Genomic DNA, 25624 nt, shown 5'->3' with positions numbered 1-25624 from the left:
GGTAATAATGAAAAAGAAAATTACACATTTTCATTTTTATTTTTAAGAAGAACGGGGAAAAAAACAGGTGCATGGTTTTAAATCGAATTTTAAAACCGGGCATTTTAAGGCTAATATGTGTTTTATATTTCTTATATATTTGGAATGTTGAGTAAAAATAAAATATGTGTAAGAAAATCCGTTTTTTCACGGCTTATACGGTGGGAGAGACGCGCCCCTCTGGGTTCTTCCCCGGCTAGCCTCGCGCGGGAAGCGTCCAATGATCGATCAGGAGGACGCGTCCTCACTCTTTACAAGACCACCGGAAGTGAATTTTACTTAGTCCACGTGGACCATAGTCTTGTAGAAAATGCATATATTTATAAGAATGTAGAAGAGATTGAGTAATTTTGCGCTCTATCCTATCTTCGACTCCGGGGATTTCCGACATTTGTATGCTAGAAGTTAGAAATTTTTGGCTTACGACGAAGAAAGAAATTCCGTTCTAAAGCTCGCATTATTTATTTTATAATAGGAAATTCTATTATTATTTTGTTTTATTGAAAGAGATATTGATAATGAAATGTAACTTTTGGCTTTTTTTCCATTTCAAATTCAACCTTTGCTAGAAATAAAAATAAGCGGAGATAGAGTTGTAAATTTTAATTAATACACGTTACGATAATTACTAGAAGTGCCATGTAACGATTTACTCAATCTGAAACGTGTACAACATTTAATTGCGCAACTCTCTTCGTTTCTCTCATTTGACCTTAAAACAAGTTCACCCATTTTCTCTTCACAATAGTTGACCGTAGGCATTTCCTTTCTTTGTTTCCACCTTTTTTAATCTACCACGTACATACGTATGCTAAAAAGTTTTCTGCACTGTTTTATGTATCGCCCGTTTCTTCGCTTTTCAGCGAAACAAACATTCGAAATTTTCACTGAAACTGTAATTACCTAATATCACATGTATATATTTTTTAATTTAACATATGCAAATTCACGAATGGAACGTTTCATATTTTTGGAATTAATAATTAATAGAATACTCTGCTTTCTCTATCGAATTTATCGAATTGTTTGTTGTAAAATTAAAATTGAAAAACTAAGTCGCGGACGATTACTCTTATCGTTCGATGGTATTGTAGATACCTTTCAGCTAACAATAAGTAAGCGTAATTCTTCAAAGTTGCCGCGGGCCAATTAGCCGGCCGCTTCCGGTCTCGCTCCTTCCTACTTTCACCGAAATTTGAATTTCGAGCACGATTGAAATTTCATATACATACACCAGACGTTTCAGACGAGCCACTGAATTTTATTAACTGGCGTAATTAACGTTTAACCTGGAATCGGGTGAAAGCCAAAGCCCAGATCTTCTGTTCTATTATTCTTCCACTTTGTAGCTCGGCGTAGATCATACTCGACAGTTTCAGCTCGTTCGTATAATAGGTTTCAACCAAGAAGAAATTCTTTCACGTTGATTTATGTAAAATGCTAGAACCTGTATGCTTTTTCTTTTCGATCCTTTTTCCCTTTCGTTTTTGCCGTTGTTACTTCTCCTATGGGCTCTTGTCAGTTCCATTTCCTGATTCTCAATTAATCGTAACACAAGGAACAAGCTGAATTCCTTTCCTCGAGCATGTATCGCGCTCGCTATCTAATTTCAAACCGTTGTGTATAGCGTTTGATAAAACGCGAGCGTTCATTTTTTTTTTTTTTCTTTTTCACTTCTATACGATTCCACGAACTTCTTTCGCGGCGCGTTCCTTTTTTCATTCACTTTCACTTTCCCCAATAAGAAGTAACAGGGAACACCGTGGATTCTTCTTTTTTCGGGAAAAAAGTACCTTAGAAGAAATTCTGACTTTTTTCGAATTTTCAGTTAAGCATCTTAACCCTGGAGCGGTCTTCGGGTCTTTTTTGACCCACCGTCTCAAGTTTACGTTCCTTAACATTATTTTAAACGTTTATTGTCTAGGTTCATTTGTCGCGTTGGAAAGAAAAATTATTACACATAAGGTCCTTTTTCACCCAAAAGTCTTAAGCGTACAGTCAAAACGAAGGATGCAGTAGGGTTAAGCGACTAACGCAGCGGCTGATAGGAAATTGTTCAATACACAGAGCTTTTTGCTGTGGACTAAATTCGTTCAACTTTGTGTAATACAGGATTCGGCAAAAAGATCTGATTTCTTCTTTGAATATATTAATAATATGCAAGTGAAGCATGTGTTCCTAGATTAATCCAGAAACGGAGTCGAATTCTTATTCCAAAGAACTTGCAGTGTAAACTGATAACTGTACTGCAAATTTTTATGCATTTATAGGAAATTAAAAAATTCAAAATGGCACAGAATGCAGTAATATGAAAAAATACCGAAAATATCAAAATTATAGTGCTTTTAACAATACCTAATAGCTGTAATAATTTTCTGACCAAGTTCTACTTGTTTACTATATTCTCAAAATTATAAATTTGCATAAAAATCACTGTCTACTGATAACTGACCACACGTGACACGAAAACGCGGTAAAAGAGTTAAAATCACGTGAAATTAATGATAACAAATAAATAATAAATATTAATAATAAACTGCAAGTTACGGTGAAAACATGACAAAAGAAGAAATTGCAATTCAACGCTAACTTCAGCTTCGATTTAAATCTGACTTCCTGCTTGATTCCGTCTCGTTCAATTCAGTATAAATAGTTGCCGCGTATATTCATTGCCGTTGATGTTTCGACGGGCACAATTTTCAAAAAAAAAGAAAAAAAAAAAAGAAGAAGTTCAATCTGCACGCGGTTCGTCTCTCTTACGTGTGGAACGATAAAGAAGGCACTGACCGACTTTCGTGGCCTCGCTTCAATGCGAACATTTACAAAGAAAAAGTATGCGCAAGCAACGCAAAATCACGCGCGAATTTCTCAATTTTTCGCTCTTCAGGTCTTTACACTTACTAATTGCGGTACGTTCACGCAAAGTGTATGCTTTATTAAGGAAAAAGGAAGGAATTTGAGAATTCGGTTTGTACGAAACGTGATACAACCGGTGAATTTAACGTGACATAATAATTGACGATACGCGGCTGGTTTGCTTTCCCAACTTTTCTTACGGTTCGAAAGTATTATGGAATCTTTTACGAGCGAGGAGAAAAATTTCCGTGTCAGATGATCAGTTTTCTCTTAGTTCTTAATCACCGAGAAACCTAACGAGTGGAGTACGTAAATTCAGAAGAAACTATATTTACTAAGAGTTATTGTACCTGTTCGTTACATCTTTTATGCCAGTGTCAAAAATTTTAACGTCCAGCCACAACACGAAGGATTAAAGTGATCGATTTCTCTCTGATCTTCTATTTAGTATAAGTACACTTCCGTCCATGAGTATTAGGATACTTGGAATTTTGATATTAGGTCATTTCATAAGTTCGTGTCGAATATTATAATTTACTTTTTTTAATTTAAATTTCATTGATCATTCCACAATTTTTTCTATTTTTTTGGTCGCTATAGAATTTCCTTCGATCTTCGTTAAAATATTTTTCTCTTTCTTCACGAACTTATTTAATGACATAATACGTAACTTTTCCCTTTGACTGTACACCATTCGTCTCAGAATCAAATTTAAATTTTGATTCCTCTATCACTACTTATACATATAGAGAACAATTTTTGTAATTTTACCCTTTGACTGTATACCATTCGTCTCCGAATCAAATTTAAATTTTGATTCCTCTATCACTACTTATACATATGGAGAATAATTTTTGTAATTTTACCCTTTGACTGTATACCATTCGTCTCCGAATCAAATTTAAATTTTGATTCCTCTATCACTACTTATACATATAGAGAACAATTTTTGTAATTTTACCCTTTGACTATATACCATTCGTCTCCGAATCAAATTTAAATTTTGATTCCTCTATCACTACTTATACATATGGAGAACAATTTTTGTAATTTGACCCCTTTGACGGCACACCATTCATACGCTCCATCGCAGAAAATGTAGTTCGCTTTGGGAGTAATTTTAGGGGTACACCGAATTTATCTTCAAATAAAGAGTCAAATACCTTTTGGTTTTTGCCGCTATCTCGATTAGAAACAAATACACGCCAGTTTGAATTTTTCCTACATTTCGCTACGAACTTTCCGAACCATCCAATATATGGAGAATTTTCAAAGCGTTTGAGTAGCTTGAATTTACAGCAAGTAGTACACTACTTCCACATAAAAAGATCCTTTCTACTAGGAGATACACGTATATGTAACGTACAAACCGAATTACTCGCAGAACTTACATAAGGTGCGAGTTATCGGGTTCGTTGTCAACCGAAACAAGTGTTTTTCAACCTGAAAACTTCTAGACTAAGAAGTAAAAACTGGCGGTGGATAGTGAACGAGATCCTTTCTGCTCGTTTGGTTCATACGTCGCGATTGTGTCGAGTATTTCTTCTCGCCGAAGCTATACGCCACTTATCGATTCGTGTCGTTTTCAGGCTACGCACGTTTGCAAACCGTTTTCTCCCGACTTCCGCCGGAGGGGCCCGCTCGGCCGCCGCTTATGAAACTTTCAACAGTTTCCTGCAGCCACGGGAAATCTATTGAATTTCTTCGATTTCCTTTTCATGCTGATATTCCCCCTTTATTTGCACGCCGCTTTTTATTTGCGTACATTTTATCGATATTTCGTTGTTTCGGGGGACGTTTGGGCCTCCGATTTCACGAGATTGGCGAGATGAAAGTTGTTCAAATTATGAAAGAAAATTCTTTCTATACTTTATGTGAGATTTAGAATTTTAATATCTGTTCCTTAGATTTCTATTTGCGTATCGAGAGAAGTTTAAGGAACGAAGTTTAATTCGACGAAATTGTCAAATGAAAGTTACTATAATTGTGAAAGAAAAATTTTTGCATATTCCGTGTAAGATTTCGAATTTTAGTATCCGTTACTTACAATTAGACATGATACGTTGTTCGAGCAGTTTGAATTTTAGAACGTAGAAGTGTTAAGTTGTTGCATCAATTCTCTTTACCGTTACTTTGTAGCCTGGCTTATTGTTACGAGCAACTCTTGATATGAGTGCGTAATTTTATAAGTGGATAAATACACCTTCATTAGTCGATGGTTAACCAGGTATTAGGAAAATAATCGTGTAAGCCTTTAATAAGGATCGATTATGCAATCTACGCAAGTACAGCATTCTTTCCGGCTTTCAAGTTGATCATACCGAAGTAGCTGTTAGAGAAAGAGGTTCGAAAAACCTTTTATCTATAACTGTTATTTGCTGCTGATGATTTGCATGATTTTACAGTGGACACGTTAATATTTTCGTGTAAAAATATACACGTATTATCATGAATTTGCATCGTATTCAAATATTTTGAGTCATTTTATAAAGAATTTGCATCCTTCGTAAGTTGCAAGTTTATGATTTGCACTTTCAATTTAAGAAGTTGTAAAAAAAATTGCCGAAAAACAGCGATATCGTAGAAACACACCGGGGAACAGTAAAAGAAAAGTGAATAAAAATATCGATAAATATAAAAGATATTATTTTAATTATGAATCTTCTTTATTTTTTTATACGCGAGGAAGGCACGTCGCTATGCAATCAATCAAACAAAACATCGGCAAGACGCAGAGAAAAAAAAGAACGTATCTGTGTCACCCATACTAAACAGATGGTTACTATGTTATTTCTATATATATATTTATATTAATCTGTCTCAGTATGTTGATTATTTTTGCCGTTACTATTACACAGACACATACTCATTTCTCCTTATAATCCAACAATAATACAAAAAATTCTACTGTACATAGTATTTTAATACGAAGAAAGTTTAAATAGTAAAAGCATTTTAGCATTTTGTATCATTTTAGTTTCGAATTTATCATTGTTTCAATAAAAATTTGATATTTAAATTAAGTTTCTGGGGTTGTTTAATTTTTTGTCGTAAAGGACGTAACTGGACAAGTGTTTTTTCCTTGAAACCGCGTTTGATATGCAGAGACCAACGAGTATGAACAAATTTTATGTCACGTTTGTAAAATGTGGTTTATTTTATTATTACAGAATTCCGATGTTAATTTGTAACTCATTCGAAAAGCTATGACTACACGTTTTGACACGCTCAGTGTATCAGGCTGCATAAAATTAACGATTGATCAGAAACGTATCTGCAATTCTCCCCTTTGTGTTTCCAAAGAAATAAGGTCGATGGATTTGCAAATAGGAATAACGTAATAGTATGATTGTGGACCGTTCTGAGAACGTTTATTCCACGTAAGATTCGTTTCTAATATACGTTTATGCGTTTGACAATCGCTTTGATTACTCGTTGCATTCTTGTGACATAAATCACCGCTCCATTCTACCGTCTCAGTTGCACCAAGCAATTTTCATAAGAACATCTCTACCCTTTTAGTGTTTCATTTAACGATAACTTTAAAAAACAAAGTCTTCACAATTTCTCTCTTACAAAATAGAAATTACGATATTAGAACAAAATTGTTTATTCTATTGGGTTTATTTTTACAAACATCTCTACCTTTCAATTTCTTATTTAACGATAACTTTAGAAACCAAAGTCTTCACAGTTTCTGTCTTAGAAGTCCAAATTACGATGTAACAAAAAATTGTGAAATTTTGGGTTTACTTTTTAGCAAAAAAATGGTATCGTAAGGGAAACACTTTCTCAGAGTCACTACGCGTAATGATAATCGTAAAAAGCGAAGTATCACAGTGACACAAGTCCCGTGGGAAACGCGACAGATTCGAATTTCCTTGGCTGGTCGGATCCGTGCTGGAAATATTAAAGTTCGCACGAGATCGTAAGGACATTGTAACGCGTAAGTACGCTTTAGAAAACGTTAACCAGGCGCACAATGCACACCTCGTCTGTACAGTATTTATCACGCCGGTGGACGAGTGAATGTTGCACGGGATAGGGTGGACTCCGCATGCTTCGATAGAAATTCGACCGGATTCCAACTGCTTTCTACCGAATTTTTTCTCAGCCACTTCTGCACCCAATGTTCCGCGTGCGAGCGGATAACTGAATGCGCGAGTTACCTCGTGTCTACTAGCTAAAGCTTTGAGATGGATGAAAATTTCACGGTAGGATTGCGAAACTGTGCGAAAAGAGGATATTACGGTGAGATGGAAACTTTGGTCCTTTTGTGTGATTGGAATTTAAAGATGACATTCTAGGAATTTTTCAGGGAAAAGTCTTCTTTCATAATTAGCATTAGGTTGGCTGCATATGAAACGTTTTTTTGGAACGATAAAAGCTGAAAATTTCGCGATAGGATCAGAAACAGGGCGAAAAGAGAATGTTACAGTGAGACGGATTAGAATTTAAAGATGAAATTCTAGGAATTCTGGTGGAAATTTTTGTTTTTTACGATTAGCATTAGGTTGCTGCATGTGAGACCTTTTTTTTTCAAATGAAAATAGCTGAAAATTTCACGATAGGATTACAAAACAGCACATAAAAAGAACATTACAGCGAGATGGGAACTTTGGTCCTCTTAACCCTAGCGCGTTCTTTCGTTCGACTGTACACTTGAGGTTTTTGGGTCTTTTTTGACCCAAAGGTCTTAGGTGCAACAATTTTCGTTACCAGCACGCCATATGAACTTAGGTAATGAACTTTCGATGGAATGTTAAGGGAACATAAATTTGATAACAGCAAAAGTAATTAAAAAGATAAGAAGGCGATGGGTCAAAAAAGACCCGAAGACCGCACTAGGGTTAAGTAATTGCAATTTAAAGATGAAATTCTAGGAATTCTGATGGAATTTTTTTTTTTTTTATAATTAGCATCAGGTTGCTGCATACGAAACGTCGTTTTTTGAAATGAAAATTCAGATACTTTGTGTTTCTTCAAAAAATAATTTCCAACTTTTGCGAACGATTAACTAATCGTGTTCACTGTCTATTTTCCAAAGTTCAGTATAAATCGACAAATTCCCAAGCCACGGTGATCACACTTCTAAACCACTCTTGTAAAACAAAACACACTTCTAAACTACCTTGCACAATATTAAGTAGGCGTGTGAGAGACGCGCAAAAACTGGTCACGTTAAAGAAGAGTACGCGTCCTAACGTCTGCATTTGCAGCAACTGCCTGATTACGCTTTGGGAGACGTTCCCGACAGAATAATGGTGAAACTCAGGTTTGTTCAGAACTGTGATTAAATTCTGACGCTACTAGCAAATGAAAATCACGTTAAGTTAACGCGAGTTCCGAGGCATGCTGAAATTCATCTCAGGCAATTAGGGGATTAGGAAGCCACTGTAAGGTCAGATCCTGACCCAATTTATTTTAATAATAATTTGTTATGTGCGCTAAAAAATAACTAGTCCAATTCTGCAATTGGATTCAGTAAAGAATTTTGCAGGAAGATCGTTGCTATGGTAAATTATTTAGACAGATCACAAATCTACTATAGTTCTCGACTAACGTCCGACTTTCCTTTATACGTACAATAGTAATTCATTCATTTTTGTTAGTTTCTCAGTCAGAAATCTCGTGTAAGTAATTTGTAAAAATTCTCGACTTTTAAAATGCGAGTAATCGAACAAGTGAATTATTTTCACCTGTGTAGTAGATCTATGGACCTCTCAGACTCAGGAAAGCACCTGGTCGAACAAAAATCAAGGTGCTCGATCATCGTGACCGCAACTTTGTTAACATTCCCTTCGTCTTTCGTATTTTTGTTATATACTTAATATACATATGTTTATATACTTAAATTTTTTTTCTTACTTATACCCATAGAAAATGCTGACAAAGTTCGATGGGAAAAAAATTGGGCAACTCTGTGCAACGTTTATGCAGATTTTTGTAGAAATTTTTGCTAGATCTTCTGCTAAATAATCACATTTTTAAGGGGAAATTTTGCACGGTAGCAATAAGACAGCAACGAAGCAGTTAAATCAAACGATGTTCGAAAACCTTCTTGCTACACCTATTCCGCCATGGCTAACATGAAACTTGTAAAGAATGTAGTGTCTTACGTGGATTGCATAATTGACCATTTTTGAAGGTTTGTACAGTTCTTTCCGAATGCCTGATCAACCGCAAACAAAAATCTTTGTCCACTTTCTTTTATATCTTATAGACATCGTTCAGATTTGAAAGTTTCGTGAAAAAACGAGAAAACTATTAACCAGTCGATATTATACCGAATCGCTAAGAACTGCCGTTTAACGGTAACGCTTGAATTGCAAATGCAAACTTTAGCGCAGTCCCACAAGTCGTGAATTATGAATTTCCTTCGGTTATCTTGGTCGTTTCATCACCAAGAAATAGATACTACTAAATCAGGATGTTTCGAATAGAGAAAACTTTGGAAAATTAGGCAGAATATTAGGAAATAGCGAAGTATTGTTTCATTTGTAATTTGTAGTAGGAAATTGATAATATTAAGCGAGTTAAAAATTGGCGTATCTTTTTTTTCGATTAAAATAAAAATTCTTGTGTTTTGTTATACATAACGTTGTTTTAATAATTGAGCAATACTATACTGTATCTGAAATAATATGCAACTTTCTCTAAGGTTTCACTTGTGCCATTTAAAAGCATATTAAACGGAGCTTTTATAGAGTTCTTTGTTGAAAGTGGACACGTCTTGTTTTCGTTTTTAATTACAACGTTATGAATTCTGGAAACTCAGAAATGTATAAAAATTAAATTCGAGATATATAGTATTATCCTTTTGGATCAGTTCCGTTAATAATAAGCATGATAAACAATAATCTATGAAACAGAAATTACATTGTCGTATTGAAAATGCGGATCTGTTTGAGAAAAACCCTCTTTCATCTTCAAACGTCGCAATTTAAACAGTATAAGACAGTGTTTTCGTTTAAGTAGTCAGTGAAATTATAATTGAAAAATAATAAATAATAATCTGTGAAACAGAAGTTACGTTATTCTATAAAAAATGCGGATCTATTTGAGAGAAACTCTCGTTTATCATCTGACGTCACAATGAAAACAGTATAAGGCAGTATTTTCGCTTAATTGGCCAGTGAAATTAAAAGATAAACAAACTATGGAACAGAAATTACATTATTCTATAAAAAAATGCGAATCTATTTGAGAAAAACTCTTTCATCTTCCAACGTCACAATGAAAACACTGTAAAGCAATGTTTTCGCTTAATTGGCGAGTGAAATTACAAGTGGTGTATTTAAAAGAAGCCAGAGTGTGTGAGTGAATGGTTTGACCTGTCGCGAACCAAGCTCCCGGTGGTTTCACCGATTGATGTCACTGGATGTAGAAACAACTTTTCTCTTTTTCTTTACCGTTACGCGACTAGTCACGATTAGCGATTGCCAGGGACGTTCTTTAATAATTCAGCACAATACGTTGCATCCGAGGATGGCCAAGCGAACGCTTCGCCATATTCGATTACAAAGGAAACCTTCCTCCGTGATGCAACGGCCACGAAAATGGTGCTTCGACTCTTTGTTTTACTCCGCGATGAACCATCACTTTATCCGGAACATTTGCAATTATTCACAATACACTTTGACATTTCTCGAGGAGAGAAAATAGTAGATATTTGTGATCTACGGTGAATAAAGTAGAAAAGAAAAAAATGACTGTTTGTTTCTTCTTTATCTTCTGCGAAGAATGCTTGGAATGCTGATAATTCCAGTGTTACGTGTTAGTTTTACGAATATTGACAGGATTTGTTAAGAAAACACTGCTTAATAGAGCTCTGCCTTTATAAATCACATTTGCAATTTGATAATACATCGAGGAGCACATCCTTTAGGAAACGTGGCAACGCGTTGACTAAGAAGTTACAGTACGCTGCACCTGGTAACAATTGATTCTTAAACCGTGTTCGTTGAACAAAAGAAGCGAACAATTTTTATTGCCAAAACAGAAAATCGCTTCTGTCTCCGACAGTATCGATTTTTCACTGATGTTCACTAAACGCTTTTTCATTAGTTTAACGAGTTTTGTACGCTCTCAGAAGAGCTCCCTTTGCAGCTTCAATATGAGCTCCAAAAATTTTCACAAAACGTCACCGAATAACTTCTTCGATAATTAGAATACGAAATGAAGAGAAATTGTCCAAAGTGTAAAAAGAATGGTATTTTAAAGAAATTTACGTGTCCACTAATTTTATATACTCAGCCCTTACCAACAAACGATATAAAGCTTTTCTTTAAATAATTCGATTTTTCTTGAAATTATCTCCAAGAAGGAAAAAAAATAAAAGGATCGTTTTCATTCTTTTTGTATCATTATTTTATCAAATCTTTCTTAAACTATATGCTAATTTGTTGCTTGAAAATTCTACACTTCAGCGTCGCACCAAAAAAATTACTAAACAACTATTGAGAAGGGAACTGTAATTTAAACAATACCGACATCTAGTACAGTTAGGCAAAAGCAATATTTTGGAACAGGTCTCCTCGACATTTCGTCACGTTAGTCGTATACGAGAAGTCGTACAGGAAGGACGGTAACCTAAACAGCCAGCAGCCACGTATAGGTAAACTTAGTTCAAGTATAACAATTTTGCATTATAATTCCTAGCATAGTTGTAGAATTGTATAATTAAAGTATACTTATAGAAAATACCCTGCGCGTAATTATCCTTAACAAATACAAAGAGAATTTAAAATAGGAAATTCTTCTGTACACGTTCGTAATTAGGGGATTTCAGCTTTAAACAAAGGGATTCACTCGTTGAACATTATAACCGAACTTTTGCGTTACTTCATTCTACAATAAAACCTCCGTGTGAAAAAAGGATAAAGCGAAAAAAAAAAATGGGAAAGAAACGAAACATTGGCAATTAGATTCTTTCTAACAAGGATGCCGTGCCAGTTTCCTTCTTTCCATTTCGTAGGTTTCGTGAATCAAGATAGAGGAGTTCACTCAGCCGATCGACGTTTTCACCATCGACCAACGATTAATATCGTGACTTAGTCTGCACGTTTTTGCACTTCGAATTAACCCTTTCACAGTGTAACGATTTGAAAAAAAAAAAAAAAATTTGTACTTTTATCAATATAAATCACTCACCTTCGCAATAACAAGGCAACGAGATATTTACCGATCCAAACGAAGAAGAGTCAGACTTGCAGAAAAGTCTGCCTTTTCTATTCGTGCTTCCAAGATTAGTACAGTGATATTTTGAAATTAAACTTCGAGCCGTTTCCTTTTTGCATGTAACGTACAATGTACAGTGCTCGCCTAAATAATTGCAATACCACAAATATGAAATCGCATTAATCTGAAATTTGCATATGTTGTTTGGGGTGTTCAAAGGGAAAAATGATTAAAATTGCAAATGGTACAAACTTTTTAATAATGTGAAATTTTTAAAATTATTATACAAACTTTTTGATCGTTCAAATTAATTAAAATTTGGTTAAAAGAGGTCTTGTTTACCAAAAAAATGTCACTTTTTCCTCAGAGCAGCCGAAAAAGAAAATACGTAATTTTCAGATACGTGCAAACCTAATTTCTAGGTGTCGCAATTTCATTTGGCAAGCGGTGTATTTCGTATTCCTGTTTTCTCGTGAAATTTTCAGCTTCGTGAGAAACATTTTGCATTTCTTGTACAATCTGTCTCGTACTGAGCTGTGGATTGTTTTCCAACGTGTCTAAGTATCAGCAGGAGCAATAACAACGAGGAAATAAAAGAGGGCACCTTTGCTATGGACGTGTAGAGTCCCGGCTTGCCGGCCGGAGGTCTCGCGGATTCGATTCCCGTTTGGTCCTTCAAAACTTTCTTGGGCTCCTACAGAAATATGAAAAATATCCCAGTATATTGCAGTTTTCATGATTCACGCGAGCAGCTGGAATATTTGTGAAGAAAAATCTCGTCGATAGGGACAGTAGATTATCAATATCAACTTCAGAAGGATAATTAAATTCATTTTGCAAATCAACTAATTGGCTCTTCCTTCAAGTTCTGAAGAATCTCCAGAAAAAGGGAGATTTCATCTCTTATCGATTCACTGGCTTGATTTTCTAATTTATTTTGTATTTTTTAAAAACCACCGAATTTTTCGAAATCAACGAAATCACGAGTTAGAGAGGAAATATATTTACTGCTATTATAGTTTCATATTAATTTTAAAGGTCAACAAGATGTGCAGGAAGATACTTTAGACAAAGGAGATGAAATACAGAGACGAAAACTATCTACTCTATCGAAAATAATGAAAGTTTTGACATAACGTCCTAGGGTTATCTGACAAACTCTGTCAGATTGAACAATTCTGTAAAGTCTTGCTCCGGTGTTTCGTAGATTACAATGTAAAAGTGTTAAATGTCGTGTAGCATCGACGTTACGTCTGCCTTCGAAGCATCCTTTCCTCCATTTTAAAAGGTTCTTACCCCTTAGGAAATTAGATTTATGACAGCGTGTGATAAATGTCAACGAAAGAGAATCACTTTGGAATGGCGCGTCAAAGATGGAAATTAATAGGATGGAAGATCGATGGAAGTTAACGTTCGTGTCCTTGGAGCGATCGTACTAAATCGTTCCTGTCTACACAGTCGAACGAAAGTAATTGTCTTGACTTTAAGGGGCGAATCTACACTCCTGGATCTCGATGGACGTTTGTAAAAAAAGAAATTACAAAATTGTTTATAACAGTGAAACTTAATCTTACATTTTTGCATAATTTTGATGTCGATCAATTTTTGACGATTTGATCGTGTAGAGATATAATTGGCTTAATACTGAAAGAAGAGAAAAAAAGTTTGAAAAGAGCTACATTTCACAAATAAGTAGTTTTCGAGATAAATATTGATAAATTTTTGAGGACGATTTTGTTGTATAGAATTATAAAATTTATAACTCTAACTGTATTTGTAATATAAATAGCATAAATTAGGCACTCGGTGTAATTGTCTCTACACAAACGATATTTAAAGGGACAGTAATGTCAAAAATTTTAAAGGGCACACAGGTGGTATTTTTTCCATGTTTCTATTTCTAAAAATTTATTTATTTAACGTCGCATCAGCTTATTTGCGTTACATTGTCTTTCATCCGTTCTTCTCCCACCTATCCAAATTGTAAATCTTCGATACTAGAATCGAAAAGAAGAAACGTTGTGAAATAGCTGCTACTGTTATTGATTTTTAAAACCCATTAACGTATGACGCACTTATACAAAGAACAACTGTTCTGATGTTAAATATAACGGGTCTATATTGTCACTCACCAATTGGATATTTACATAGGACGCTGTCGTTTTCACTTATGTCACGTAAAAGTCTTGCCTGTCCACCTGTTTCTATATTAGCCATCTGTTTCTACATGTCCACCGTCACTATTTACACTCTTCCGTAATCTGGTATTTTCTTTTTTTTTTTTTTTTTTTCGTGAATTTCAAATCGTGTAATTAGATTCCGTTGCACACTGCACCGATATAAGTAATACTAATCGCGCACGACACGCTGATGATTAGAACGAGTAGAATGATTATTCGCGCTGTTTGTGATATTGAAGTGAGTGACGCTATTATTTATTTTATTCGTACAGTAATTATACGTAAACGGCGAGACTAAAAAGTATTAAAATAAATATGTGAAAAATTGATGAAAATAAATCTGAAGTTTGTGATCACTTCGAGATGCTCTCTCAACACGTTTCTTAAAATGATTCTGATTTTATTCGATTTCTTTTTAAAAGTCTAGGGGGAATATGCTTAATTTCTCGTATATTGAAAAATGCTCTCCCTAAATTTTTTCGGAAACTGAGGATATCGCCGTTATATCTAATATCAGAACAGTCGACGGACGATTAATTCTTTTGAAAAATTGGAAAAGTACACAATACTGTCGCGAATTTTTTCCCATTAGGCATAGTGATTAGATGTTTGTCGGGCTTCTTCATTTTCTCTGCAAGTTACTTTGATCTCATTAAGCTCTCTGCCGAATCCTTCAATTGTGTTGGTTTATGAATGTCGATAACGATCCTGTTCCTTTTATTTTATCAATTGTTTCCATGATTTTATCATGGCATTGTACCTAAGTGAGTTTTATATTTTAGCGAAATAAAAAGTCAAGTAATCATTTAGGGAGGAAGATTGAATAGTAAACAAAGGATACATCTAAGTAATTTGAATATTGCGACGCGTTAAAGAGCATGATAATCGATTTTAATCGAGAACTCAAGAGTTAACCAAGAATTCGACGAATCGTCGAAGCTAATAAGCGAGAGAGAGCTAGTAAATCACTTAACCGATCACTTAATTAGTTATCAAACAGAGTACAGTGTATGAAATTTTAAACAAATATTTTTCACTTTTCACACTCTCTAATGTCACATACCTCGTCTTTTATCGAGCTTAAAAATATATTCGTAACGTCAAACTGTGTGTACATATTGAAAGTGGTCTAGAAAAGCAAATACAGGGCACTGCAAATGTTCTAACGATAAGAAGCCTAATTCGTATCAGTATAAAACTAAGGAGAGATACGAAACCTTATATCGTACGATCCATCTTTTAGCAGTCCACAAAACAGGGGCCGTCAATTTTTGTGGACGTAAAAACTGACTCTACAGCTTGAAAATTAACTAAATTAAGGATATGAAAAATTTCTATCCTGTTTTATATTTTTAATAGTAACTGTGAGGATAAATGAATGTTGGTAATAGGACTAAAATATGCAAAAGAAGGAGGTTTGGAAACATCCAATTAATCGCCAATAAATTGTGTCAATTTTTTACAGTCAGATTGATCCAAATTAGCGAAAATTAATTTTTTATTATAAACATAGCGACGAAGCTAATTTCAACGTTTATGTCTCATCGAGATAATTTAGGAATTCTTCGGTATCGAATTGATTTTATTTCTCGTCGATCTCCGTTATAAAAATAGTAAAACTATAAACAGGAAGTTTCATAACTTCATCTCGGTTTATAAACAATTCTCAAAATTAATATTATATAATATTAGTTACCGTGTAAATCGGTTCGGTGACATTTTAAGGAAAATTCAAATTTTATGCACGGATTGGGCAATGCGAACTTAATTACCAGAATAATCTCCATTATTTTCCGCAATTCTTCGTCGTCTTTCGACCAACTGCCGGATTCCATCGCGAAGAAATGTTGCGGTTTCGATTCGATTCGACCGTTTCAAAGTGCGTTTCGCGTGAAAGATGCTGCAGAGACTGGGATAAGTAAAAATCAGTCGCAGACGTGTCTAAAATCAATCTAGATTAAAAATTGCTCGTCACTCGAGTCAAAGTCTCCTTCGCCAAATTGTTAATACTATTTTTCACACGTTTTCTCCAAGAGCCTAAGAGCTTCGATAGCATTTTCCTTTAGCATAGGTGCAAACAGAAAATGCACCGTCTCATAAACTGCCATAGTGAACACAACGAATTTTTCAGGCTACGTTTGTCATTCGCCTAAGTCGCGAGAAATTACGCAAACACGGATGACATTTCTTTAAAACTGCCATAAAACGGGAAAATATCTGAATTTAAAATGGTTATTAGAAACGGGTAAATCTACAGGCGACGAATTAATTTGCAATAATATTGTCACAGATAAACGAAACCAAAACCTGTTGGGAAATTCAGAATCTTATGCAGTGAACAGCTTTAAAAAAAAAAAAAACGAAGAAATTTCATAAGAACGCTGTCTCTAATCTTATTAGCATTTATTTCCTTCGAAGGAAACATACAGCTGCATAGTTCCTCCTTATTTCAAAAAATATCGAAATTCGTCTTGCGAGCAATTTTTCACAAGACAAGATCAGTTCATTTATACCACTGAAATCGATAATTTTATACACGGTGATTTGTTCAATTTTTTGTGGTAGTTTGAATCTTCTTCTGAGCTTTGTCACCTAATCATTTTATCAGAGAAATCGCTAAATACCTGTATCGGTATATTTTCACTGCCTGTTTATATCAGATGACTTGAAATCCTCGATTTTTTGGATTCTGTTCTATTGCAATTTTAGTTGAAAATTTGAATCTTCTTCCAAGTCTTCAAATTGTCACCCAGTGAATTATTCAATTTCAATTGTAAGTTTGAATCTTCTTCCAAGCTTTCAAATTTACAAACCGCTCGTCGCCTAATCATCTTATCAGAGAAATCTTCAAATACCTATATCACTCTAATAAGCTCGTTAACTATAACATTTCCATCGCCTGTTTATATCAGATGACTTTCAATCCTCGATCTTTAGATCCTATTTCTATTTCAATTTTAGTTCTAAGATCGAATCTTCTTCCAAGCTTTCAAATTTACAAACTACTCATCGCCTAATCATGTCATCTATGTCAATTCTGTAAGCATTGGTGTAATTATTACACTTTCATCGGCTGTTTACATCAGATGACTTGCGATCCTCGATCTTTTTGTCAGATCCTATTCTATTTCTGGCGCTTCTTTCCTTTCGATCTCGTTTCGAATTTGCTCGATTATCACAGAGGCAGAATTGACCACGAGGTCGTCGTTCGACGAAAGTGAGAGGGCTCGGGTAACCCGGAAGGACAAAACGAGTTCTTGGTACTTGTTACAACGGAGGTCCCCGTGAACGCGTAGGCAGAGAACTGTCACTATTTCGCCGATTTACGAGACGCGGCCAGATATCAGCGAACGTTCCTCCTTCATTGACTTTTATTGCCGGTTTTTTAACCTTGACACGAACAATTCAGCGAAACCACTCTCTACGGAACCTTGGAAATTATTCCGGAATAAATAATTATCCCGTTGGCACGATGCTTCTCACTTGGGTTTATTTATTCCCGTACACACGCCTGCCTCGACTGAAATCCGCGAGAAAATCAACGTGGAGGATTCGCGACGATTTTTATGGGATCGTTTAAATGATAATTCCTGCAATATCTATCGAGCTTGAACGGTGTTTCTTTTTGTAGTTGAACGTTCTGATAATTGTAATTAAATTGCGGATCTTTTATTTAAAATTCTATGGAAATTCTTCGTTTCTAATTGTGGAATAATTTTTGCTGCTCAATAACGAACATTACCATTGAAGATCGATTATTTTATAAATATTGCAGTTATCCTTGCGACTTTTAGTTTAAAATTCTATGGAAATTCTTCACTATGGAATATTCACGATAAAAAATTTTGCCAAGATTATTACCCAGCGACAAACATAACCAAGCTAAAATTTTGTCGCTTAAGTATATAAATATTGCAATAATCCTTGGCGACTTTCAACGTAAAATTCTATCGAAATTCGTCGTTTTACACTATGGAATATTCACGATAAAAAATTTTGCCAAGATTATTACGCAATGACAAACACAACTAAGCTAAAATTTTGTTACTTAACTATATCAAAGATCGATTACGTTATTTCCCCACACGTCACCCCATTCACGCAAGTTCAAAACTCTTCGCAACTTCGATAAATTCCGACCATCCTCGTATACAGCCAACCTCCGACACTTTCTATAAATTTTCAAAGGCCAGCTAAATACATAACACGTCTAAAGAAAAAAAAATCGCTCTACCACAGTTTGGTCCAGTTATCGAGGCAGGAAGAAGAAAAAAAGAAAAAGGGAAACAACTCGATCTCGATGTCTGTTTTAATCCTTTCCGAATTGATCTCTTTTCAGACCGGTTCCATGGTGATCTTGCATGAATCCATGCATGATGTAATACCGTTCGAATGAAAAATAAAACTAGTTCGAAAATGGAGTCGACTCGAGCAGAAAAGGCAGCAGAAAGAAAAAAAAAAAAAAAAAGAAAAATAATTCCACACCGAGCGTGTGCGAAATGAAATTTTTCGAGAACCGTCTCGTATAAATCCCAGTCGAACTTTCCAATTGATACATCCCAACGAACAAATCGAAATTCTTCTCCCCCCTGCTAGATATCGATCAATTTCAAACTAAATTAATCCACAAGATACATGAACAAACTAAAAGAAGAAAACATTTTCAAAAATTTGCGATATTTCTGAAATATTCGTAAATTTGCAGTTCGAACCCTTTCACTCTCACTCTCGCTGAAATTTTTTTTACTTACCATGATTCGTCCAGTTTTTCCGGGCAACGCGTAACTCTCCGAACGTAGAAACTAGCACCAAGGAGTGACGTACGGTGTGCAGAAGGATCGGTAAAAACAAGTCGAAGGAGAAGAAGGGCGCTCGCCGCTTTGAGACGCGATTGTCAAATGCGGGGGCAAAACTGAAGTTCCGTCGAGGAGCGGAAGGGGAGGGAAAAAAATGAAGCGTAATCGATACGAGAATCAGTGATCGAGGATCCACCGCCACATGATCGAGGAACTGTCACTGACAACAGTCCAGAAAGCACTGACCGTAGTGAACGAGAGCCTGTCATTCTCTCCCTTCCCCCTCCCCCTCTTTCTCCATCTGTCTCTAGCCAACTCTCTCTCTCTCTCTCTCTCTCTCTCTCTCTCTCTCTTTCTCTTTCTCGGTGTCTTTCTCTTTTTAGAACCTGAGGAACGTAGGAGGAGCTCTCCTCCGTTTCCTCGAGGAACGAGTAGGAGCGAGACTGTTTCAGTATCGTTCACCCTCATTCACCGACCCATCCCCCTTTGCTTTTCGTTCGTTTTTACACGCGCGTCTTTTTGTTTTTTTTTTTTCGCCGGTAAACACAGAAGGAGGCAAAAGTCGCGCGAAAATTCTCGTAACAGCTGGACAGCAGGTATAGGACGATGTCAACATTGTCCTCGGACGCCGCGACGACAATTAAAGTTACCTTTCATTTTGTGTATAGTAAGTGACCAACGTGTGCTGTATGTATATTTCAGGTACTCGGGGAGTATATGCGGGTATGCTACCTTGCACACACGTGGTTCGTTTGAAAAAGTAGGGATTGAATGAAATTGTTAACATTTGTGAATTAAAGTCGCTTATCAACTTTCCTGCTTTCCATCGGTTTCTTTGGCCGTCGGAGGTTTATTTTTCCGTCGGTGCTTTGAACTTTGTGAGTGTTTGTTAGAGATTGGTAACGTTTGTGAGTTAAAGTCAGTTTTGGGCTATCTAGATTTCGATCGTTTTCTCGTCTTGTCTCCGGGTTTTTCATTGGTGATTCATCTTTGTGGATAGGTATTTTTGAATTGCTGTTCTTCTCGCATGACTGGAACTTTAATAATTACTGTCAAATTATGCCGCGAATAATTCACTGTTTTACACGAGAAATTGAAGGAACAGTACTGAGCAACGGTGAATAGACGAGGTGACATTGGAAAAGCTCTATGAAATGAAATAGAAAATTAATTTTGAAAAATTTTCATCTGCTATATTCGTCAGACTCGTTTCATTCTTTCGTATTAAATATTAAATATTAATTTCACTCTTAAATAGATCAAATATTTCCGAGCGAAATTAATTTTTTGAAATCTAGATATCCAAGATTTGGCAAAAATGGGACTAAAAGTGTCGTAATGTGGTAACAAAAATCCTTCGATTCAAATAAGTATATCTACTTTGACTAGAAAAGTTGTATTGCTAATCAAAAGTAAAAGTGGGTTTCCATCGATCACAGGAAACGGAAATTTCATTCGTTACGACCTGATACGACAAAACGTATTTCATGTTGCACTCTGTGGAACGTATTTAAACATATCTGATCACTTTTTCCATCCAGTTACAATTTACATTTCTCAAGTAGTACTTACATTCCACATACAAAAATACACATACACACGTAGCAATAAAATTGACAATATACCATTGTTAAGAGTATATTTTGTGCTACCTTTGTATACCGATTAATTGTTCTGACCACGTTTCATTTATACCAGACGAACTATTCATCGAATATGACCGTTTCTGCAATTTCTCGTTATCATCGGATCCAGATCGAAATTTTACATTATCATCGGATCCAGATCGAAATTTCTCGTTATCGGCGGATTCAGATCGAAACTTCTCGTTATCGGCGGATTCCGATCGAAATTTCTCGTTATCGGCGGATTCAGATCGAAATTTCTCGTTATCATCGGATCCAGATCGAAATTTCTCGTTATCGGCGGATTCCGATCGAAATTTCTCGTTATCATCGGATCCAGATCGAAATTTCTCGTTATCGGCGGGTTCAGATCGAAATTTCTTCTGTTACGAGTGATAACATTTTTCATACCTCAGTTAGGGTACGTGTTCATTTTTCACGACAGTTGCTCTCGAGAGCACTCTCAAATTGTGCGTCCATCTCTCTATCAGCACTCTCGGTGCAAATTTGTCTGTATTCACTGATAAATTTCACTCTCGAGAGCAACTTGCGATAGTTTCACTCTGAAATGAACAAGAACCCTTGCAGTTAAAGCACGCAGTAATAATCGTAGCGCTACCTCTAGCATAGATTGCAACAGCGAAACTCGGATGAATCATTCGGCTGATATAAACCTCAAAATCTCGTCTCGAGTAACAACATTGATATTCCAGGAAAATGTTGCATTATTTTCGAAAAATTGTGATATTAAAAATGATTGTTACGATATCAAGCATAAGTCAGCCTTGGTTGATAGCTGCTTCTCGTTCATGTTGGCAACACATTCATGCTGACAACGAGGCCCAATCGGCTGCTCGATAAATGGGAACGCGAGAGTGAAACGTCGACCCAGCGATCCACATCGGCCGGCTAGAACAGCGTTTCCCAACGTGCGCCAGCCTTTGGTGCACTACTCGATTGAACACTTGGGACGTAACGTATCTATTCCAAGACCTTTCCTTTTCCGATTTCCTTTTTCGAGGAGGAAACAGGTGGCTGTGGTTCGTCTAAAAGTTAGCCTCGATGTTTGAGAAATTCGTTCCTTGAACCTGTTCTTCCTCTTCTTCTTCCTCTGAGGTCGAACGAGGAATCTGTAAATGAATCTGTAGGCATGTAAATAACTAGTGAAATTCGTGAGAAGCACTATTTCATTTTTTTACAAAGTTTGTGGTTAATTTTCCAACTTATGTTAAATTAATTAGTATCTTTGAGTAGTTGTATGAGGTTACTACGGTAGAATTTTTTCAGTGAGGTTTAATGTCATGTATTGACCAAATTTGGGTAACATACGGAGTGGACCGATAATGTTGTTCATTTGAAGTATCTTCGTTTAGGAATGAAAATAATGAGATTTGAGGCTATGAGAGTTTTGAGCCTTTCATGGTTCGGTATGGTACAGTTTGTACTGTTTGAGGCTTTCGAGTGTAAACCGTGTCCAGTAGGATAAGTTTTCCAAAGTTTCGCCAGGATTGCAGATACCTTCATCAGAGGTCTAAGGACGCATTGATGATCTTGCGATAATCGTTATCAGTGCGCCCTCAGACTCTCATTATCTCATTATAATCATTATCAGTGCGTCTTCACACTCTCGTGATAATTATCTCATCATAGTCATTATCAGTGCGTCTTCACGCTCTCATTATGATTATCTCACTACAATCACTATGATAATCATTATCAGTGCGTCTTCGTGATAATTATCTCATTACCATAATCATTATCACTGCATCCTCAGACCTTTGACAAAGCTATCTGCAATACTGGCGAAACGTTGAGAAAATGATCCTACTGGACGCGGTTTACACCTGAAAGCCTCAAACAGTACAAACTGTGTACTATATTTATGTCTTATAAAAAAATAGAAGTGACCCAGAAATCTCCAAAAATCTTTCATCTGCAAAAAAATGATCACTGTCACATTATGCTCCCCATTGTATCCAACTTTTACAGACCAAGTTTTTCTGTATCCATTAAAATTAACGAAAATATTCCAAGGTGAACGGAGTTATTGGTCCACCCTGGACAGGATGTTCAGTTTAAATCGATCCACGCGAATATCTTCCAAAACTGTTAACGACACGAACAGATGTTTCGTACAAGAGTTGAATGCTTTCGAGTAGTTTTTTTTTATACATGTTTGTGTTCCTGCATTAATCAAGATTCCTGCGAGAAAAGTATCGAGCTATTTAAGTATGTCGCTAATTTAAGATCGAATCGGACGTACAATATGATAGATATGGACAGACGAAACATGTTCCGAGTATTTCTAAACGAATTCAAAGAATCAACAAGGTTATACGTGGCTGAAGAACACATTCGAACTTCGAAATCATATTTCTCAACCTTGTAATCTAATAACTTTAGCGATTGGAAATTTTTAGCCAGTGTTTACAAATGATTTTGTAGCTTCGTTAATTTTCACTTGGCGCTAGAGAAAACAGCTATTTTTCTTGAAAACGGTGCAATTCATTTAATTGCATTCACAGTTCGTGCAATTCAAAAAATATTTTGGAAATTAGACTCTTTTTCGTTTTTACTTGGTCCAAGTTTGCAGCACACGTGTGCATTACCTGTACAATTAATGTAACTGGTTAAAAAAAATTCTTAAAAAGTTTCTAAACGTCGACTCCGGTTGTTCTCTTAATTATGCTGTGTACGACGCGGGTGAAATTATACGAACACCTGATTAAAGCGTTGATAACATTTTTTCGCTTGCTCGACCTGTTGAATCCTAATCAATTGTGTCGAAAGCATTTAATTCCGGCCTCTGTTCCAAGTATAATTTCAGGAAGCAGAACTTGGTGTGTTTTAAACTTCGCAGTTTCATTAAAGTAACGTTTAAAGTTGAGAAAAGGTATTGTAAATTGTGACAAACCTTAAAAAATACTTAAAAAAATTGAATCAAATTGTATTGTAATCGTTGATTTTGGATAAAAGAAAATATTAAACTACGTCAAAGTTTGAAACTTTCAATTTTAAATGGCAACTTCAACCTGTAGATTTTTGAAAATTAACCGTGTATTCGAAATTTTATACTGTCTGAAATTATTGTATTTTTCTACCATCACCGAACACGATGTAAATTTATTAAAATTTAATTAGTATGAGGACTGGCATGGAAATGCGTCTCTTGACCCCATTACGTAACCCACTTCTTCATTCTCTTAACACGTTGCACCACGCTGTAAAAAATAGACCGTATAATAATAATAATCGGAGAAATGAAACGTTGCAGCGAATAAAAGTAATTAATTACACTGAAATATTCCATATTTAGTAACGCAAACGTTAATATTGAATTATTCAAAAAATTCGTGCCGATTTTTGAGTAAGTTTGTAAATTTCATACTTAATTACCATTTTCTGGAAATTTGAAAATGTTATTTTACCAGAAAAGTTTGTTTCCGTTTTTCTGTTCTTTAAGATTTTGCAAACTATTCTTCCCGATGAATTATCTTCTCCGTGAAAATTGCATAATTTATTGTTCCCCTTTTGGTATAAAAGGAAAAAGTGAAATGTGGGAAGTGTATTCCCATTTTTTTTTTAAATTTTCGGAATATTATAATTCTAAGAAGAAACTGGCAATTGTATCTGAATTTCTCACAGACGATTGACCTGTCCTGAAGCTGTTTGTAAATTAAATTCAAATTCCTCCGACTAAAAGTGGAAGAATGTAGAATTTGTGAACCGGTTTCCTCGACGGTAGGACACGCGCAAAATATCTCGTGTAACTTTGAACTTTCTGAAACACGGATGAAGATTAAGAAATCACCTAAAATTCTCCATTAGCTTGGATCTTCTCTGAACTCGCGCCTCTGCTCGAACTTTCGTTGCATGTAGCTTGATTTATGATACGAATTAATGCGTTTCTTATGCGTGTAATTCGCTTGTTCGTTATGTTTAGGTGAAATTTTGCGATACCACGTGTCACATACACTACCGGCCGAAAGTTTCGAACCACTGTGCATTGCAATTTGCACAAAAATTTCCAGAAAAAATTCAGCAGCTTTTGGAATATTTTATCACTCAGATCAATCGATATGAGATAAATTAATAAATGTAGAGTTGAGATAAACCTCAAGTCTATAAAAACTTAGTAGGAGATTCAGTATTGATGAAAACTGGGAGATGATTCCAAACTTTTGTACGGTAGTGTATGATTATTGTGAATTTTCTGAAAGGTTTATGAAAATGAAAATTCGGTTGGAAAACGAAAACTTTGGAAGGAAACCGGCTTCAATTTGCAACTTTAGTTGATGAGAATATAAAAATTATATTTAGCGTATGAAAAAATTGGCAATACAAAATTTTGCTAATTTAAAAAATGAAGAATTTTAGAAAATGAACAATATGAATACTCTTCGTTACCGTTTTACACAAAATAATTAGCAAAATCTAATTGCACACTTAAGACAGCGAAGTAATACCAAATCAAACCTTATTTTCTTCTATATGGAAACTGAAAACAGAGATACAACTCACTCTATATACTCAAACTGTACATTAAAAACCACTTTTAACGCAGAATTTTTCACTCTGCGATGCTTGGCAATGTAAACAAATTATTCCACTACTTTGAAGACCGAACGTACATATGCACGCGGAATGCAAACTTTACAGAACGCGTTCGCATAAAATCAGCAAAGAGGCGATCGAGAAATAGCAAGAGTTGCAACAGAATTTCACTCACAAGTTAGTCTCACGTTATCTTTACGTTAAATCTCGAAAGGAATACATTCACAACGCACACACAAGTAAATCTACACAAGGTTTCTGTGTAAAATGCAAAAGAAACTGTGCTACTCCCTGGCATTCTCGCTATTCTCTTGATTGTTTTCAAAAGGAACCTTGTATCTGGAACGAATTTTCAGTATATTACTCGTATGTACTATTTTTTTACTGCAAAACG

The 25624-nt window shown here is 35.5% G+C and overlaps 1 protein-coding gene across 1 annotated transcript in view; it reads right to left on the bottom strand.

The window, feature by feature from the left end:
- LOC108576202 (probable chitinase 3) overlaps positions 1–19279 on the bottom strand; it is a 32072-nt gene extending 12793 nt beyond the window's left edge. Inside the window, exon 1 of the mRNA XM_017939149.1 lies at positions 19007–19279. Coding sequence (XP_017794638.1) covers positions 19007–19009 — 3 coding nt within the window. The 5' untranslated portion in view covers positions 19010–19279. The remainder of the gene's footprint in view (positions 1–19006) is intronic.
- Between the last annotated feature and the right edge of the window lie 6345 nt (positions 19280–25624).

The sequence above is a fragment of the Habropoda laboriosa genome, unplaced genomic scaffold (assembly GCF_001263275.1).
Source record: "Habropoda laboriosa isolate 0110345459 unplaced genomic scaffold, ASM126327v1 scaffold212, whole genome shotgun sequence".
NCBI lineage: Eukaryota > Metazoa > Arthropoda > Insecta > Hymenoptera > Apidae > Habropoda > Habropoda laboriosa.
This window is presented reverse-complemented; position numbering and strand designations above follow the sequence as displayed.